The sequence below is a fragment of the Marmota marmota genome, unplaced genomic scaffold (genome assembly GCF_001458135.2).
Source record: "Marmota marmota marmota unplaced genomic scaffold, marMar, whole genome shotgun sequence".
In the NCBI taxonomy this organism is placed as follows: Eukaryota; Metazoa; Chordata; class Mammalia; order Rodentia; family Sciuridae; genus Marmota; species Marmota marmota.
The window spans coordinates 29,541,810-29,560,086 of record NW_026000026.1 but is presented as its reverse complement, the minus strand read 5'-3'; the positions used below and the strand labels follow the sequence as shown (position 1 = coordinate 29,560,086).

The 18,277-nt window shown below is 49.8% G+C and overlaps 1 protein-coding gene across 7 annotated transcripts; it reads right to left on the bottom strand.

The window, feature by feature from the left end:
* Positions 1-982: 982 nt before the first annotated feature.
* Positions 983-17,287, bottom strand: Mavs (mitochondrial antiviral signaling protein). 7 transcript variants are annotated; one of them, XM_015482597.2, is made up of 7 exons: positions 17,163-17,287; positions 13,218-13,361; positions 11,386-11,563; positions 10,017-10,183; positions 8,795-8,951; positions 6,244-6,719; positions 983-5,382 (listed from the first exon to the last, which is right to left on the bottom strand). In XM_015482597.2, exons 2-7 carry the CDS (start codon positions 13,332-13,334, stop codon positions 4,951-4,953), a joined length of 1,527 nt encoding a protein of 508 aa, XP_015338083.1. In that variant the 5' UTR covers positions 13,335-13,361; positions 17,163-17,287; the 3' UTR covers positions 983-4,950. The 7 variants fall into 7 exon arrangements, with proteins under 7 accessions (XP_015338083.1, XP_015338078.1, XP_015338086.1 ...); XM_015482592.2 differs by having other exon boundaries at positions 16,946-17,186; XM_015482600.2 differs by having other exon boundaries at positions 10,017-10,162; positions 16,946-17,186.
* Between the last annotated feature and the right edge of the window lie 990 nt (positions 17,288-18,277).

Here is an 18,277-nt window from a genome sequence, read left to right as displayed (position 1 = left end):
AATCACTTCCCAAAGGACTCACCTCCTAATACCATCACCTTGGGGTTAGGTTCCAACTTATGAATTTTGCAGGGACATATATGTTCAGGCCATAACACCAACCTACGTTCCTCCAACATATTCACATTTTCATGAATATTTAATGTTATCTCTCATACTGTTTCTCGCCCCGCTCCAAATTTAGTTATAATTCTCAGTAGTCAAAAACAGATCAAAACAATACTTGTCCTTCCCCCTCACTGGCCCCTGCCATGCTCCAGAGACACTCCATTGAACTACTACTGGGTTAGAGACAGTGGAGGGTGGGAGAGGACTTTTAGGGAGAGGTCTTTATTATCTATGTCATCAAGACCTATTATAATGTTTAGCTCACAGTGGGTACAAAATAAATATTTGCTGTAAAATTATATGAAAGAATGATATGGAAGCCTTTTTGCCTGTATCACACATTATGAACACCCCCAACCACTCGAAGGCACCCTCAGAGGCCTTGGACCTGGCACAAATGACTCTTAAACGATGTCTGCTAAATCGAACTGGCTTCATGAAGACTAACATTCTAGTTTTCTTATGGCACCAGCCTCACCTCACCCAGCCCCAGGGCTTTGAGCCTGGGCACACACAAAATGATTATAATCGTATCATTAGGACACCCCTGAGATTATTTTAATTATAGACCTAGTGTTACTATACTATTATAGTAGGTGGCAGATTTTGGCATACTGGGCAGTGATGTGATGGTGTGATGATCTCACTTTAAATGGTTTACTTTGTTCCAGATATCAGGTGAGTTGAAGTTCATAGACGTAAGAAGCATCTAGCTCTGGGGCCTAGGAGTCATTGTCCCTCTTGTCTTTCTTCCCTCCCAGTCTTGCAAACCAGCTATAAATTGGATCCATAATGGTGTCTCTTTCCTAGGGTCATTGTGAGGATTAAATGAACTAATATATGTGTAGCTCTTGGCACAGTGTTTAGCACGCAATTAAAGTCAGACATTAGTGGCGACCTTTATTATTATTTGTTGTTAGCAGCAGCCAAGTGAAGAATGTTCACAGTGACCACACCCAGAACCCCCTGTGGACCTCTTAGCCCTGGGATAAAGGAAAAAAAACTAAGAAAGCAAGGAGCATGTGACTATCCCCTGTGGAGCATGTGACTATCCTCTGTGGAGCGGTATCAATCCCAGCACAGACGTTTCAGACCAAAGACCCCTCATCTCCCTTCCCAGGGGGAAGTGGGTCTTGGCCTTTAGGCGCATGACAGTGCACCCATGGCAAGTGTGGAACCTCAAGGCCCAAGGACTCCATTCCTAGGACTGTGGAATTTGAACATTGCCTAGCATGAGGACTTCTGCTGGTTGGAAGGGCTGTGCCATGGGGTATATGTCTCATGTGTTGTCACTTCTCTGAGACAGGAGCAATAGCAGGCACCTCCAAGGAGCTTGACAATGGAAGGACGCTTGCAGTCCCCTCCTCCTAAGATGGAGTCCAGTGCTGCTCATGCTTTGAACTGGTTCAAGAAGGACGTCACCTATAGAGGCCAACAGACCACAACGTGGATGCTTCATTGTTACCTAATGCTGCCCTGGGAGAAAATAGATGATCTTAAAATCCTTCCAGCTTATGTCTTTCCCTTGGCTTTCTGAACCCTTCACACTCTTATACAAAGAACCTGTACTCAAAAAAGGGGGCAGCCGGGTGCATTGGTGCATAGATGTAATTGCAGCAATTTGGGAGGAGGAGACAGGAGGATGGCAAATTCAAAGCCAGCCTAAGCAACTCAGTGAGACCCTGAAATAAAAAATAAAAAGGTCTAGGGATGTAGCTCAGTGGTAAAGTGCCCCTGAAATCAATGCCCCCCCATACCAAAGAAAAGAGGAAGGAAGGGGGCAACAGGCAGGGATGAATAAGATGGCCAAGATATTAAAGCCAGGAGATGGGCAGTGTGTTATTCTTGTCTCTCTACTTTTGCATTTGTCTGAAAGCTGGCCATAATAAATGTTTTCTAAAAGACGGTATTAATAATCTGAGACCTGGCAGGGTAAAGGGCATCACCCTCATCCTTGACTAAGAAGCTCCCTAAACCTGAGGGTAGCCAGCAAGAGAAGTGAAGGAGTGGCACTGTTCTGGCTTTGTTAGGTTAAAGTCCATGGGTACTTCCCTGAGAGACAGAAACCACAACAGTCCCAGAGCTTTGAGGAAATGCTTCAGCCAGGGAAAGAACGTGGACAGAGGTTCTGCTGCAGGTGGGTCTGCCCCCGGGCACTTAGGAGGGCATTGGTCCCTCCAGGACTACCCAGCCTTGACCTCAAGGGTCCCCTAGTCCCGTCTGCGAGTGGAGGTCCTTCCTCCCTTCCTTGTGTTCCAGCCTCTACCTTGTCTGGGCCACAGCTGTGAAGGTGAACTTCCTAGTTCACACTCCTTTGTAAACCTTCCTGCAGCTGAAAGTCACAACCCAGAACAGGATTCTTGAGACTGGACTCTAATTCCCATTTCTGCCTGAAGGTGGCATTTAAGTCTTCAGATTGATAATAGCTGAGATGGGGATAGTGTTAAGTGCAGGCCAAGTCAGGGATTCAAGGCGGTATAGTCTGAAATGTGCTGGGAAGGCCCTGAACACTTCCCACACACCTGATCCAATATATCGCCTACAGTGACTGGTTTCTGCAGTTGAAATTGTACCAGTTGACTGGGCACAGTGGTGCACTTATAATCCCAGTGGCTCAGGAGGCCAAAGCAGGTGGATATTAAGTTCAAAGCCAGCCTCAGCAACTTAACAGGCCCTAAGCAATTTAGGGAGACCTTGTCTCAAAATAAAAAAATAAAAAGAGCTGAGGATGTGGCTCAGTGGTTAAGCACCCCTGAGTTCAATCCCTGGCACCACCACCAACAAAAAGAAATCCCCCAGTTGAGTGAGTGATTCTCTGGGACTACGTGTTGCCTTCTTGAGCCAATTTTTTTTTTTTTCTTTTCAGGGGGTGCTGGAGATTGAATCCAGAGGTGCTTCACTACTGAACTACATTCCAGTTTTATGTCTCCTTTTATGCCCTTTTTAATTCTTTAAAAAGATGGGGCCTTGCTAAGTTATTTAGGTTCTCCCTAAATTGCTGAGGCTGGCCTTGAACATTTGGTCCTCCTGAACTGCTGGGATTACAGGCATGGGCCACTCCACCCAGTGAGTTTTTTTTTCCCCAAAGTACCCTGGGAGGCTAGCACATTAAAACTAGGACTGTGCACAAACTGACTGGCTGGCACCTGGGGATACAGGTGGGGGATACAGTGGTTGGTTAAGAGCAAGGGATTGATAAGTACTGGTATAGATAGCTTGGGGACAGATCACACCTGGATTCAAGTTAGAGGCTGTTGGGTTTAGAGTGGGGGCTGAAATTCAGAAGTAGAGGTCATTAGGTTGCGGAAGTTCCCTAGGGCGGTGTAGGGTAAAGGTGCCTCGAGCTTTACATAACAAGCCACACCCCTGATGTCTCCAAGGGCTCCAGTTCTTGCCCCTTGAAGAGCCCAGAAATAGAGAAGGCTCCTGTGCCTACCACTTGTCCAGCAAAGGCCACCTGAAAAGAACCCAAGAGGATACCCACCAGTGCACCTCAATGTGTGAAGAGAATAGCTATTTTCCCACCCAGGGAGGTGGTGGAACACCCCTGGCTGCTGGAGATGGGGAGAACAGCTGCCCACTGGATAGACCTCCCTCCCCAACAACTCGCAAATGTACTAGATGAAGTTAAGAGGAAGATATAAGAAAGGAGAAGGTAGCAGGGTCTGGGTTTACCTCTAAAGGTATAGCCAAGTGCTCTACTCACTGCCCATTTAATTAGCAATAATAACATGTATCCAGTCCTTAGGAAATGCCAGGATTCAGTCTAAGATTTACATAGATAAACTAATTTAATCCCCAGGACAACACTAGAATATACACACACGTACATACATATGTGTATGTGTGTGTGTGTGTGTGTGTGTGTGTAGACATTTCACTCCCATTTAACAGGTGAGAAAAGTGAGGCACACAGAGGTTAATATCTTGCCTGGGATTAAAGAGCTAGTGAGATGATGAGCAGGATACAGCCCGAGCCTGCCCTCACTGCACAGCGCACCCTTGTTGCTGTGCACTCTGCCTCTCAAGCCCTCAGCTCTACCAGGTTAGACAGGAGGGATGCCGCATCCTGTCTGCCATGTCCATGAAGGATGAGCTAGAAGCTCACTGTCCACGTGGGGAAACCAGACCAGAGAGCCTGAACATCTGCCAAAGTCACACAGCCCAGAAAGGGAAGAGCTGAAATCTGAACCTGGCTTGAATTCTGCCCACTAGGCAGGTCCCTTCCCCAACCCATGTAGGAAGCCAAAGAGAATGGAGGACAGAGGTGGAGGTAAGGGGACTGGAGAAAGGCTCCAAGGGTCTTCCTCCTGTCTAGTGGCTGCTTCTGGCTTCCCTGGGTCCACTGGAACTGGACCTTCTTCCAGGGTGGCCTGGCCAATAGAGGGGGACTAGAGAGACAGGGAACCCAAAGCATCTGGCTCCCTGAACACTAGGCACCTTGCTGCTGTCAGGATGCTGAGCTGCTGGGCGGGGAACAAGGTCTTGTGGGAATTCCCCACCCAGAACACCTGTTTTGGCCTCAGGGGACCTGGGCAGAATGAGGGGCATCTCCTGATCTTCAGGCTTGGGCAAAGGGGGACAAAGCCTGGTGGAGGGGACCTCCTTAGGAGCACACAGGGAGACTACCAGGTAGGCAAGGTCTGAAGCACTGGGGGCCGCTTAGAGCCTGGAAAGCCAAGGATGGTGAGGGACAAGCAGAGGACAAGAGCTAGGACAGAAAACGCTGTCCTCACAACTCACTCCTCCATCAGGCCCATAGTTCTCGAGGTCCCCTGCTTGATCCGGCCCCTGCCAGCCTGGGGAAAGGGCACCATGGGAATGTGGTGGGCAATGGAGGTTTCACTGCAGTGGGCGCCGCCGGTACAGCACTACCAGGAGCACCGCCAGGAGCGCGCTGGCTGCGGCAGTCCCCAGCCACCACAGAGCCCCTGGTGCTGTTGAGCACATCTCCTCCTCTTCCTCCTCCTGGGGCTCTGAGGCCTCAGGTCGTTCAGGGCTGCCATCCAGGAGGTCAGCACTGGGACCCTCAGCCACATGGATAGCAAAGGACATGTACTCATTTTCCTCTGGGCCTTGGCTGGACTCCAGGACCAGAGAATTGCTGATAGCGAGATCTTCAGAACAGCCGGAAAACGGCTGGCTATCGACCCTGGATACCAGGGTACCAGGCTTGCTCAGCTCGGCCTCAGAGCGCAAGTTCCCAGAGCTGCTACCCCTCCAAGGAGAGCTGCCTTCAATGGTGACTGTGGTTGCTGGAGTCCCTGGGGTCTCCTGGGAAAGAAAGGAAAGTGCTGGAAGGGGATGGGTATGGGAGGGAGATAAGCCAGACAAAGTGGGTGGCCCTGTTCTCGAGTCAGGGCATGAACTAGTAGCCCAAGCCCAAACTTCTCAGTTCCCATCCTATATCCTGGCTTGCAAGACACCATCGCTTGGAGACCCGACCATTGGTGGGGAAGAGGACAGAAGGGGAAGAAGGCACCAAGGCTTTGTAGTATCATTTCATTGATGGCCTCATTGCAGCCCTCTCCCCACTCACTGGTCTGCTAGGGAAGCCCTTGACAGCAAGCCCCTACTGCTGAGGCCTTAGGATCACAGGGCAGCTACAGTGTCCTGGAGCCTCAGGAACTTGCTTCCTCGAGGCAGACAACAGCAGTAGGGTTAGATGCGAGGCTTTGGAGAGGGCAGCTATGGGGGCTAATGGGTCAGAGCAGCTGCTCCAGGCTGGCTGGCCAGGAATTGCTGTTTGGAAAGCCTGGTCACAGGCAGGCCAGACATACTGGTGGTAAAGGGCAAGGCATGAAGGCAAGTGGGCCACCATGCTCCACCCCTCACTGCTTCCTCATCGACAGATCAGTGTTGCTAAGCTTAACTGGAGGCTGAGTCCCAGTGAGTTAAAGCACATGACCAGTAGGGTGGCCCCATGCCTGACCCTCTTGAGGCAATGATACTTAGGGGTTTTCATGACAGTCATTCCTCCTAGAGGATGAGGCAGGTTGCCAGCTTGTCCCCACAGCTTTAAGGAGAGGTCATGGACTTGCCCAGGCTAGAGACAGGATGGAGACTGGGAAGGGTCCAAGGACAGGGCCCAAAGGGAAGGGGCCTGAGGCACTGCTAAGAGGGGCCAGGACTCACCTTGGCTTTGCTCCCGTTGGAGGGCACTGTGTTGGTAGGCACCTTGGTGGGAATCATGGTAGCAGTAGGCACTTTGGATGGCATGGCGCTAGCACGTGTTGAGTTGATGGGCAACTTGGATGGTGCTGGGTTGGAGGGCACTTTAGGGGGCATTGCACCAGGGGGCTTTGTGCTGGTAGGCAACTTGGAGGGCCCCAAGCCGACAAGGGCCGAGTTGGCAGGCACTTTGGAGGGCAGTAAGCTGGTAGTTGTTGAATCAGCAGGTACCTCTGCATCACTAGAGCAGATGGCAGTCTTATTATGGTCACCAATCTCCTCTACAGAAGCCAAGGCAATGGAGGAGGGACCAGCAGATGCAGGAGCTGACACTGCAGGTCCAGGCAAGTGGCTTTTCCTGGGGGTGGAACGGGCCAGGGGCTGGAAGGAGACAGTCGGGGACACAGGCCCACGGGCTGATGTGGAGCTGCAAACTGCACCTGCAGGTAGCAAAAGTAGAAGCATAAACCCAAAGGACTGTCACCCTCAGGGGTGGGGAAAGGTCCCTGTGTCTCAAATCACATTAGCCCTATTGCAACATGCCTCCCAATCACCTGTGCATGGAGAAGACTATAGTCCCTTTGGTCATCGCTCTCAGACCTGAGACTCAACTGTTGCCTGCAGTCCTTGACCTATATCCCCAAGTCTGTCCTATCACAAGACCGATGTCATCCTTCCCACTAACTGCATCCAGGAGCTTAAAGATCATTATTGGCTATTCTTTCTGCTTCTGTTTCTCCCACCCAGAACACCTCCCTGTCCTGTTTCTGCTTTTTTCTCTCTCTAGCTAGTGGAATCCTAGATGTTCCCCTCACTGCTGTCCCCCACACTCCCCAGCAGGAGCAACACTGGATCAGGGCAAGGGACAGCAGGGTGGCTCAAGCAGAACTGCTCACACCAGTCAAGTGGTACCAGAGGCTGGCCAGTTCCCAGGAGTAAGGCAAAGCCACCCTAGGAAGAGGACCTGACACAGGGTGACAGCCCATAGAGGCAGTGTCATCAGGAACTCTAAGGATGCACACACCAGACCCCAAGGTTGACAAAGGTCAGAAGTGATGCCTGAAACTCCACATCATGTACAACCACAAGAATGGGATCCCAAGCTGGGCATGGTGGCACATGCTTGTAATCCCAGCAGCTCAGGAAGCTGAAACAGGAGGATCACGAGTTCAAAGCCAGCCTCAGCAATGACGAGGTGCTAAGCAACTCAGTGAGACCCTGTCTCTAAATAAAATACAGAATAGGTCTGGGGATGTGGCTTAGGGGTTGAGTGCCTCTGAGTTCAATTCCCAGTATAGGAAGAAAAAAAAAAGAATGGGGATCCCAATTAGAATAAGTTACGCTCCATGCATGTATAATATGTCAAAATACACTTTACTGTCATGTATATCTAAAACCCCCCAAATTCTAAAAAAGAAGTGATGTCTCATGTCCCCTCCCCTAAATGCAGTACCACAGACTCTCGTGGAACCTGTGTCCATCAATGCACTGAAATCAGGTGCCTTTGCCTTCATGGTTCATAGAAGCACCTCCTAAAAGGCATTCCATGACAAAATAACACTGTAAAGTGCAAACAGGTGCTCAGGACTATTTGGGGGTGACAAGAGTGGAGGGCACAAGATGGTTTCTCCTAACTTTTAAATATCCCTGTGCCTTGTGGCTGTTCCAGGGTACTGAGGGCAGGCCAGGCACAAGTGTCATATGGAATACAGTTTGGGAAGTAGTAGAAAGACACGCCAGGTCAGGGTGGTCAGCTACACAGCCTTGAGGGGGAGTACTGAGATCTGGTGTAGTGTCCAGGCACCTGGCTGATGATAGACATGCTTCCTCTGGGGGTTGAGATATTTTAGTGACTTTCTGGGAACTGGACACCCCTTGGTAGTAGGGCAGTACTGAAGGGCTCCTCTGCCAATAGCCAGACCAGCTTTGTACTGTCTTTCCCCATCCTCCAGGACCTGGCTAATCTATAGGCCTCCCATCTAAGAATGGAGTCAATTTCTCATGAATCTGGGCTGTCCTTTATAACTTGCTTAGGCCCACAGAGTGAAGAAGGAAGGACACTGTGCCAGTTTGGAGTCTATGCCTCAAGAGTCCTTTCTTCTTCACTTAGAGGTCTCTGTCCAGTTGCCATGGGAAAGGCCTGTGTGCTAGAGGATATGAAACCCCATGGAAGGGAATAAAGGTGCCCCATCCAATAAGTCAGAAGCAGAATAAGTATATGTATCAGTGAGTTCAGGAGAGGAAATTCAGCCAAGACCAGAAGAACTGTTTAGCTGGGTCAGCTGTGTGCTAAATAAACGCTTGTATTTTAATCTACTTATAATAATGTTTTTTAGACTGTTTGTTACACAGCAAATACTAACTGATACACTCACTGAGGAACTGGTTTGGTACCTGGGGTAAATGCACTTTATTCCCACTTTGCTCCTGTTCAAGGAAGCCCAAGGGGCAACTCTAATCCTAACCTTCACTTGGGAGGTCAAACAGGCCCTCCAACATCATATCCCATGCATACCTGCTATGTGGGTACCACCCAGTTCTCGATCCTGCTCCTGATGCCTGCTGGAAGTCGGAAGGCTGAGGGATGTTGGGTTAGAGGAGGGCTCCAAGGAGCCAGCAGGTCTCCTCAGGACTCCCCTGGAACTGGGTATCTGTGGGGCTGGCTCTGAACTCTGAGAGAGAGAAAAATGGCTGACAAGAGCTGGCAAAGAACATCTGATGTTCCTGGGGCATCTCCTTTTTTTTTTTTTTTTTTTTGGTGGTGGTAATGGGGGTATTAAGGATTGAATCCAGGAGTGCTTTACCACTGAACTACATCCCAGCCCTTTTTGTTTTTTATTTTGAGACAGGGTCTTGCTAAGTTGCTCTGGGCCTTGCTAAGTTGCTTAGGCTGGCCTCAAACTTGCAATCTTCCTGCCTCAGCCTCCTGAGTCACTAGTATTATAGGCATTCGCCATTGTGCCCAGCTAAGGACAACTTCTAAAGGAGCTCTTTTCTTATTTCTGGTCATTGCCAGACCCTCTGTCCACAGATGATCTTACATCTGGGAACTGGACACTGACGGGCTCAAAGAAAACACCCCAGGGAACTGGGGGTATACCTCAGTGGTAGAGCACTTGCCTAGCATGCACGAGACCCTGGGTTCAGTCCTCAGGACTTTAAAACACACACACACACACACACACACACACACACTGTCCCATGGGGGTCCCTATCCATCTGTCTGGCCATGTGGAGGTCTCCACTGCACATAGCACTTTCTTCAGGGGTTTCTACACAAACCCTGTGGTTTCAGGTCCACAGTTTGGTGTCTCCTGATACCCCATAGCCCACTTATCATATCTCCATATAATTTGTCATCTTTTCTCTACACTTAACTTTACTGTGATAATTACAGCCCCTCCAGCCACCCGAGACCTCCAGTTCCCTCACCCTACTCCCCAGTCTGGTCACTTCCAGGTTCTTTCACCCAGCTCAACATCTCGCATGACCACGTGGTAAAGCGTGGCCTCCCAAGCTGTTTGATGACAGTGCTGGGGGCTGCCTCAGACCTTGTCAGTAGTCTGGGAGCTGGGCTGAAGCAGGTCCCCACTGAAGGAGCCTGGGGTCCTTAACAGAGATCAGGCATGACTTGTGGGAGGCAGGCAAAGACTTCCAAGAGGCTGGAGGTGGGGGCACAGAAGTGAGCAGACAAGAACATAAAAACAGGCAGCCTGGGGTGAACCCTGAGGACCTACCTCTCCTGGGGACTTTGGTGGCTGTGTGTCCTGCACAGGCCTGGGGTAACTTGGCTCTTCTCGGTAGCCATTGTAGGGGACGTGAGCCACAGCAGGTGCAGAGGGCCCTGGGACCTTGCCACGAGCTGCCGGCGCTGCCTGAGGGGCTGGAGAACAGGTTGGGTTCCCTGGAGAACAAAGATACAGTGATACCAAGAAGGAATCAGGGGTTCTCCCTGTGACGGGCAAGGCCTGGGTGCTCTGGGGCCTCCTCCCTCCATAGCTCTAAAAGCTGACCTGACATGGGAGGCACCCCAGAGGTGACAAGCATCATGGGAATGGGGACAGGAGTGGGAGGCAGAGAAGAGTTGGGGAGAAGGAAGACATGAGTGGGGCAGGGAGCCGCATGACCACCCAGGCTACATCAGCGGTCACTCCTCCTATGTCCCCAGACTTTTTTTCTCTCAGGGCTGTTATACCTAATTGATCCCTGCCACATCCTGCCCAGATACTACCACAACCATTTGTATTCAGGGGGGATCACTACTAATCTCCACAAATGAAGAGAGCAGTTAGGAAAGAAGGGAGAAAGAGGTCGGGGGAGAAAAGAAGCCAGGAGGGGCATGGTAATGTACACCTGTAGTCCCAACAACTCAAGAGGCCGAGGCAGGAGGATCACGAGTTTGAGGCCAGCCTCTACAATTTAGCAAGGCCCTCAGCAACTTGGCAAAACCCTGTTTCAAAATAAAAGAATAAAAAGGGCTGGCAATGTAGCTCAGTGGTAAAACGTTCTTGGGTTCAATCCCCAGGGAAAGGAGAGAGGAAGGAAGGAAGAGGGGAAGAAGATGAGTGTTCCAAAGCTATAAATCTGAGTGAGGATCTCTGGGATAGCCTCTAGTCTGAACTAGATAGGGCTGATTCAGTTTTTCTTCCTGTGTCAGATTCCATCCCACGAATTCCCTCTGGGCACTCAAGCCGGCCAGGGAACTTAAGAGTAGTTAAGGAGTAATCAGGCAGCTTAAGGGAGGTGGAGAGAGAGTTGGTGAATGAATGGATGGGGGAATATGAGACAGAAGAGGAAATAAGGAGGCAAACACCACAGCCACAAAATTGAAAGAAGGTCCCCCCGCACTGAGCACATGGGAGGTGCTGAGCCCCAGCTAAATACTCAGCAGGTACCATCCTATGCTATTTATTGCAGCCTGATGTGATAGACATTGCCATTAGCCCCATTTTGCAGAGGAGAAGGCTGAGGTTCAGGGAAATTAAGGAACTTGGTCAAAGGGACACAGATAATAAGTGGCTCTGCCAGGATTTACACCCAAGTGTGTATATTGCTCAGGGGTGATGGGGGCAGGGTGACCAGAAATGGCCAGGATGGGAGGCTCACCAGGAAGCAGTTTGCTCCGGTAAACATGAGCCACTTCCTCAGCAAGCTCAGCCTGCTCACAGATCTTCAGTGCCTTGATTAAGAAATCTACCCAACCAGTCCGGCGCTGGAGGCGGTTGAAGAGTTCCCAGAGTGTGTCCTGGTTTCCCAGGCTTGAGTAGCAGGCCCGTAGTCGATCCTAGAAGACACAGTGCAGCCACCCTGCTCAAGCCAGGTGGCCCCAATTCTTTCTCCACCCACAGAGGAGCCACTGCAGAGGGGGCATCAAGAAAGCCACAAGAAGGAGTCAGCCATCTGAAATTGAGTCAGAGCTCAGAACAAGACCAGGACTGGAGCCCAGGTATGGAGTGAAGAAGAGAAATTACCAACAACAATAAAGGCAGCTAGCAGGAAATAGGCTGTGACAATGTCCTAGGCTCTCTGTTGTGGTTTTACATGAATTCTTATTTAATGCCATTATTATCCCTATACACTGATGAGGAAACTGAGGCATTAGCAGAAGCAAAGTAGCATCAATCCTATAGCAGTGGGACAGGAATCCAAACCCAGTTAATCTGAGGCAAAGCCTTGGGTTTAGACAGGCCCTAAAGCAAAGAAAAAGGCTTGGATGGATGCAGAAGGAAAGGTATGTAGCAACAATAAGATGAAAAGAGGCAAAGAAGAGAAGAAAGGGGATCAAATTGGGGGAATGAGGGTTCTGGGGAGCCACTGCGGAGGGGGTATCTGGAAAGAAGACACCAGCTGCATTTTTACACTGATTCAAATTCCCTTATAAAAACAAGCAACTAGCTGGGCATGGTGGTGCACTCCTGTAATTTTAACAGCTTGGGAGCTGAGGCAGGAGGATTGCAAGTTCAAGGCCAGTCTCAGCAACTTAGCAAAGCCCTATCTCAAAATAAAACATTTAAAAAAGGTCTGGGGATATGGTCAATGGTTAAGTGTCCCTGGGCTCAATCCCTGGTCCAAAGGGAAAAAACAAAAAACAAACAAACAAACAGAAAGAGCAACTAGAAGAAATGAAAACTCAGAGAAAACATTTACTACAAACGAGGTAACAAGATATGCCCGCAAGCTCATCAATACAAATTGGGACAAAAACTCAACTACCCCAGACCTGTGCTCTAATGGTACTTACACAGGAGGACACAGAGGAAGCAATGGTGCTCCTGAGACACTGGAGGACATGTCTTTTGGGTGCCAAAAGAGCCCACAGGCATCTACTAGGAGCACAGGGATACCATTTGAGAACAGCTAAAATTGTAAGGGATTCATTCATTTCACTAACTAGTTTAAGGGGTCTGCAGAAAGTCCTGGTGGGGCAGGACAGATCTGGCCCCTCTCAACTCTCAAAACTGAGCCAAGCACAGTGTCTCATGCCTGAAATCCCAGCAGCTTGGGAGGCTGAGGCAGGAGGATCGCTGCAACTAAGTGAGACACTGTCTCTAAATAAAAAATAAAAAGAGCTGGGGTAGGTGTGGCTCAATGGTTAAGCATCCCTGGGTTCAATCCCTGATACCAAAACAAAACAAAACAAAAAAACCATCAGGGAAGAAAAGAGGATCTAAAAAATAATGGGCAAAGGGACCAGAGTCAGTGCCATATTTTTGAGCACTACACTAAAACAACACAAGAGGGAGCTCAGCAAGGTTAGAAAAGCCACCCTGAACCATGTTTCATCTAAAAGTTAAAAAGCAGAGAACACAAGAAGCAAGACAGAGGGGAACTAAGAAAAAGTAGTAGGCCCAGGCTTGGGTGAAAACCTGGCATGGGGCTGAGCTTAATTCCACAGCCCAGCCCCCAGCCCCATGTCCAATTGTCACTTCCCTGCTCACCTGGTCACTGGCTGTCAGGCAAGGCAGAAAAGGCAGAATCTCCAGAACATTAACACAGCAAAACTTGCTGTGATGGAGGCGGATATACTTATAGGTCTCATCTTCAGCAAAGGCCATGGCTGCTCAGCTTCTAAAAAGATAGGGCTGTGGCCCGGGGAAGGGAAAATGGACTGAGAGAGAGGTAAAAAGACTGGAAGAAAAGGCATTGCACATGGCAACAGGGTTGGACAAATCATAATTCTTTCTCCATGTTTTGGAATTTTTGCTTTATTCCCTTTAATCTTTTATTTCTTAAAACATTCTATGTTAATACTGCCTAGTTCTCAGAGGCTCTCAAATAATTGGTTTAAAATGAATTGATGGGCCAGGCACAGTGGCACATGCCTATAATCTCAGGGGCTCAGGAGGTAGAGGCAGGAAGATCACAAGTTCAAAGCCAGCTTCAGCAATTTAGCAAGGCACTAAGCAACTCAGTGTGACCCTGTCTCTATTAAAATACAAAATAGGGCTAGGGATGTGATTCAGTGGTTGAGTGCCCCTGAGTTCAATCCCTGGTACCCAAAAACAAAAATTTAAAAAAAAAAATCAATTGATGACCAGAAAAAAATCAGATACAGAAGACCCAGGACCCATTTCTTTTTTGAAAGAGGTGGGAACAGGGATTGAACTCAGGGACACTTGGGATTGAACTCAGCCCTATTTTGTATTTTATTTAGCGACATGATCTCACTGAGTTGCTTAGCGACTCGCCATTGCTGAGGCTGGCTCTGAATTCGCCATCCTCCTGTCTTAGTTTCTGGAGCTGCTGTGATTACAGGCGTGTGCCACCACACCCGACTTCTAGGACCCATTTCTACCCTGCAGGTTGTTCAGTGCTGAGGAGGGTCTGCAATGTGCCCCTAGCTGCTGTGACTAGGGGATATACCTGTTCCCCTCCTGACTCTTAGGCAGGATAGTAAGAGAGTCACCTACAAGTGCTGCCTCTTTGGGGTATACCAAAATAAAGAAAAAAACAAGTCCAACATAATAACAATAGGACTCCCCCTTCAGTGGCATGCTCCTGTAATCCATCCCAATTTGGAAGGCTAGGCAGTAGAATCACAAATTCAATGCCAACCTGGACACCTTAGCAAGACCTAACACCCCCGCCCCCAACACACATACAAAAGGATCGTTTTACTATAAATATGAAGAAAATAAGTTACTAAGAAATTAAGGAGCTTTCTAGTCACTGGAAAAGCAAAGGAATGAGGTTTAGGATCAGGTTCTTCCCAGAAGATGCCTGCAGACTCACCCTTAAAGCTTGTATATGTGTTCTTATGGCAGGAGATTGACTTACTGCCCTGAACACCACAGTATGACCCAGGCAAGTTACCAGCCTTTTCCTTAAAATAGCTCAGGGAGTTTGTTTTGACAATACAATTGTTCAGTTCAGACATATAAGCTTAAAAGTTTAAAAATATTCCAAATACAAGTGGTAGCTATGTACTTGCCACAATTTGCAAGTATAGGTGTATTTGTTTGCTTGTTTCTTATTTGCCTCCCCATCAGGGAGTGCTGCAGGGGATAAGAGAGATAAGGTCTGTGCCATTATCCAATTTATATTCATTGGGGTAGGAGAGATAACAGATAGTAAACACATACCTAAATGACAATTCCAAAAAGCAATACAAATTGTAAAGAAAACAAAACAGAGCAATGAGACACATCCTGGAGAAGGTCATGCTACTTGAACTGGGGTAATTAAGGAAGCCCTTCTCAGTTGGAGACATTTGAGTTGGGCTGTTCTCAGCTGTGAGAAGATTAGTGTTTCAGGCAGAGGGCACAGTATGAGGAAGTCCTAGGATGGGAATGAGTTGGGCATGTTTGAAGAATAGAATGCAGGCCAGTGCGGTCGAGGTTCAGAAAGCTAGGGGGAGAGGCAAAGATCAAGGTCACAGAGGTTGTTAGGGGCCACTCTTGTAGAAAAGGACTTTGGGTTTTATTTGGAGAAAAATAGAAAACTCCCTTAGAAGGTTCTAACAAGGAAAAGAGAGTTTTTGATTTACATCAAAGTCCTCTTTGGTGGTCATGAGGACTGTGGAAGGGCCACAATGGGAGCAGGAGACAAGTCAGGAGGCCACTCAGGGTGGGGTTCGGGGGGAGACATTGATGGACATGGCCAGGATGATAACCACAGAAGTGGCAAGGGGAAGTGGGATTCCTGGTGTTTGTGGATGAGGAAGGGAAGGAAAGAGGAGAATCAAGCATGACTCCCTGGGCACTGGATAGGAGGAAAGTGCCATTTACCAAGCCAGGGAAGCAATGGGAGAGCCTTGGTGAAGAGGGAACTCCAGAGGTCTGTTTTGAACATGTGAAGCTTAAGATGTTGTTGAATATCAAAAGCACTGTCAAAGAGGTAAGGAAGCAGATAGGGGACAAAGTGGGTATTCAGTGTGCATGATACCCACATGCACAGAGACAGTGTTGCATCATAGACTGTACCTATAGCTGCTGCAGGTGCCAGGTCCTCACCACATAGGATGCGGGACAGCAATCCTATCTGGTGGTCTCATAGCCCCAGGTTGCATGATTTGCTTTGTTGACCACCATGCTTCAGACTCCTGGTGGGACAATTGCTAGTGATGGAAAGTCCAGAGAGCAGGAAGCTATGGGTCTTCTGATCTTTCAGGAGATGCACAAAGACAACTCTGTGGAGATTTATGGAACCCCTTCTCCTTACCTTCCCATGGCACTTAGGAGGGCACTAGGAGGGAGTCCCATGAAGCGCTCTTCCACAGCCCAGTCTCAAGCCTTAAGGTACAGATGGGGAAGATGGGGTGATGTGACCCCACCAAAAGGAATGGAAGCCCATGTTTTCACATTGATTGAGGGCTCACTACAGATAGACATATCCTGAGATTTTTTTCCACTTGATTTCTTGACAATCCCAGGAAAGAAGTGATACCATTTACACAGCTGGCCAGGGGTCCACACAAGAATTGAACCCAAGATGTGCTACCTCACTGAAGTTGGCTATGTACCTTACAGGGCACAAAGGCCCCTGGAGGAAGTGAGGGCCACACAGCCAGCCCTCTGCATCTATGCCTGCAGAGGGGCCAAGGTCGTCGAGGGGGCGGGATGGGGGTGGCCAGAGGAGATGCACATGGGAGGATGCAACATTAATCTCTTTCTCTTGGCAGTAGGGGAAATCTTTTGAGAGAGGGCTGCTCTCCTTGTCAGCCTTAATTCCCAGGTAACTGACTGTCCTACAAGATGTTTTTGAAGCTTCACAGCATCCATACAAAGAATGTCGTTCTTGCTTGGTTTCATGCTCACCCTTTCTCTGGCACTTCGATATCAGAGAAAGGGAGGAGGTAGCAGAGTGTTCCAGACCCCGGAACAAAGTTTCCGACCCGACTGCCCTAGAGCCTCTGAGCGCGTAGTGGAAAGAAATATCCACCCTCCCATGGGACAGGCCTCGGAGCCTCGGATCGGATTCCTGGGCGGGACCCAGGTCCGCGGAGGGCAGGGAGGCTGTTCGGAGCAGATGCCACCAGCCGACAACTGTCAAGACCCAGGGACTGGCGGCAGCGAACTCCCGGGAGTTACTGCCACAGGTCGGCGCACCCGGGCCGAGTACAGCCTGAGGGTCACCCTGGGCCTGCAGGCGGCGGGAGTAATTCAGCCCGTCTCCTTCCGGCCCCACCTTTTCCCCCGAGCCTGAGCAGACGCCCTGAACCACCTACCCACTCTCTTCGGGTGCTGGAGGTGGCGCGAGGAGCCCTCGGGGTCCCGAAACACAAGTGCTTGGCAATTGCGGTTCCCGGAGTTCCGCGCCCCGGGCCCTGCGCGCCCCGGCGGTCTCCGAGACCCACTTGGCTCCTGCCGCTGCAGCCTACCTCCCGGAAGGGCATCGATGCATGCAGAGCCCAGAGGACCCAGCGCCCGGGACGGCGATCTTACCTAGGGCAGTCACGACCCAGCGACCAGCTGACCACTGTCTCCAGCAAGGAACCCTCCCCACAGGGAAGGGGCGGGGCGGGGCTCGGCCCGTGCGTCCATTGGCTAGGCAGGGGGGCGGGGCTTCGTGGCCACAGGTGGTGACTCCGCGGCAGGGGCGGGCACTTGGCCTTGGCGAGTAGGCCTGGAAGCGCTCCGAAGGGCGTTGGGTATGCACCTAGATTCCTGCAGGGGGCGCAGAAGAGCAGATTGTTTTCTTCCCTTATTTGTCTTGAGCACTTCCAGGGGGAACTCCAGGTTCAGGCCAGAAGCCTGGAGTGCTGTTCGCCTCCGAGTCCTTGGCGGGGTTGGAATCCAATCCCCACACTCCTCAGGTGAAGCAACCCCTCCTCCAGCTGGGTGCTCTGAGGAGAGAGGGTCTTCGTGTCGCTCACTCCAGCGTCTCCCAGGCCTGGCACACATTTCATGTTCAATAAACGTTGAGTGACAAGTAAAGGTCACAGGGGATCGAGTGCCTAGCCCGGCGACTCGCACACTGGGCCATGGGAGCGGGATCTGAGCGGGATCTGGGCGGGAAACTTGCTGGGTAGAGATGTCAAGTTGCCAGGCGCATGTGCTGGATGAGGGTGCGGGCCTGAGTCCTTAGTGCATTGTAGCAGAGTCCTCTCTCGCCTAAGGGTCTGGGCACTCCTCTCTTACTGTTTGTCATTAATGGAGTCCTTGCTCTGCTTGGACAGCGGACACTTGGTGGGGAAAGGCCAGCGATTATTAGATACCCGCTGTATATCTAAGGGCCCATTGAATATTCTCAAAATAATCAGGTAGAATAGGTTTATACTTCTTATTTCAAAGAGAGATTAAACGATTTGGGGAAATTAACAGGGTTTTTTGTTTGTTTTTGTTTTTGTACTGGGGATGGAACCCAGCTTTTATCACTAAGCTACCTTTTATCACTAAGCTACGCAACCTTTTTTTTTATTTTGAGACAGGATCTCTCTAATTTGCTCAGATTGACGTTGAATTTGGGATCTTCCTGCCTTGGCCTCTGGAGTATCTGAGACTACAGCAGGCATACCACAACACCCAGCTGTTTGACAGTTTTACTGATGTTAAACATA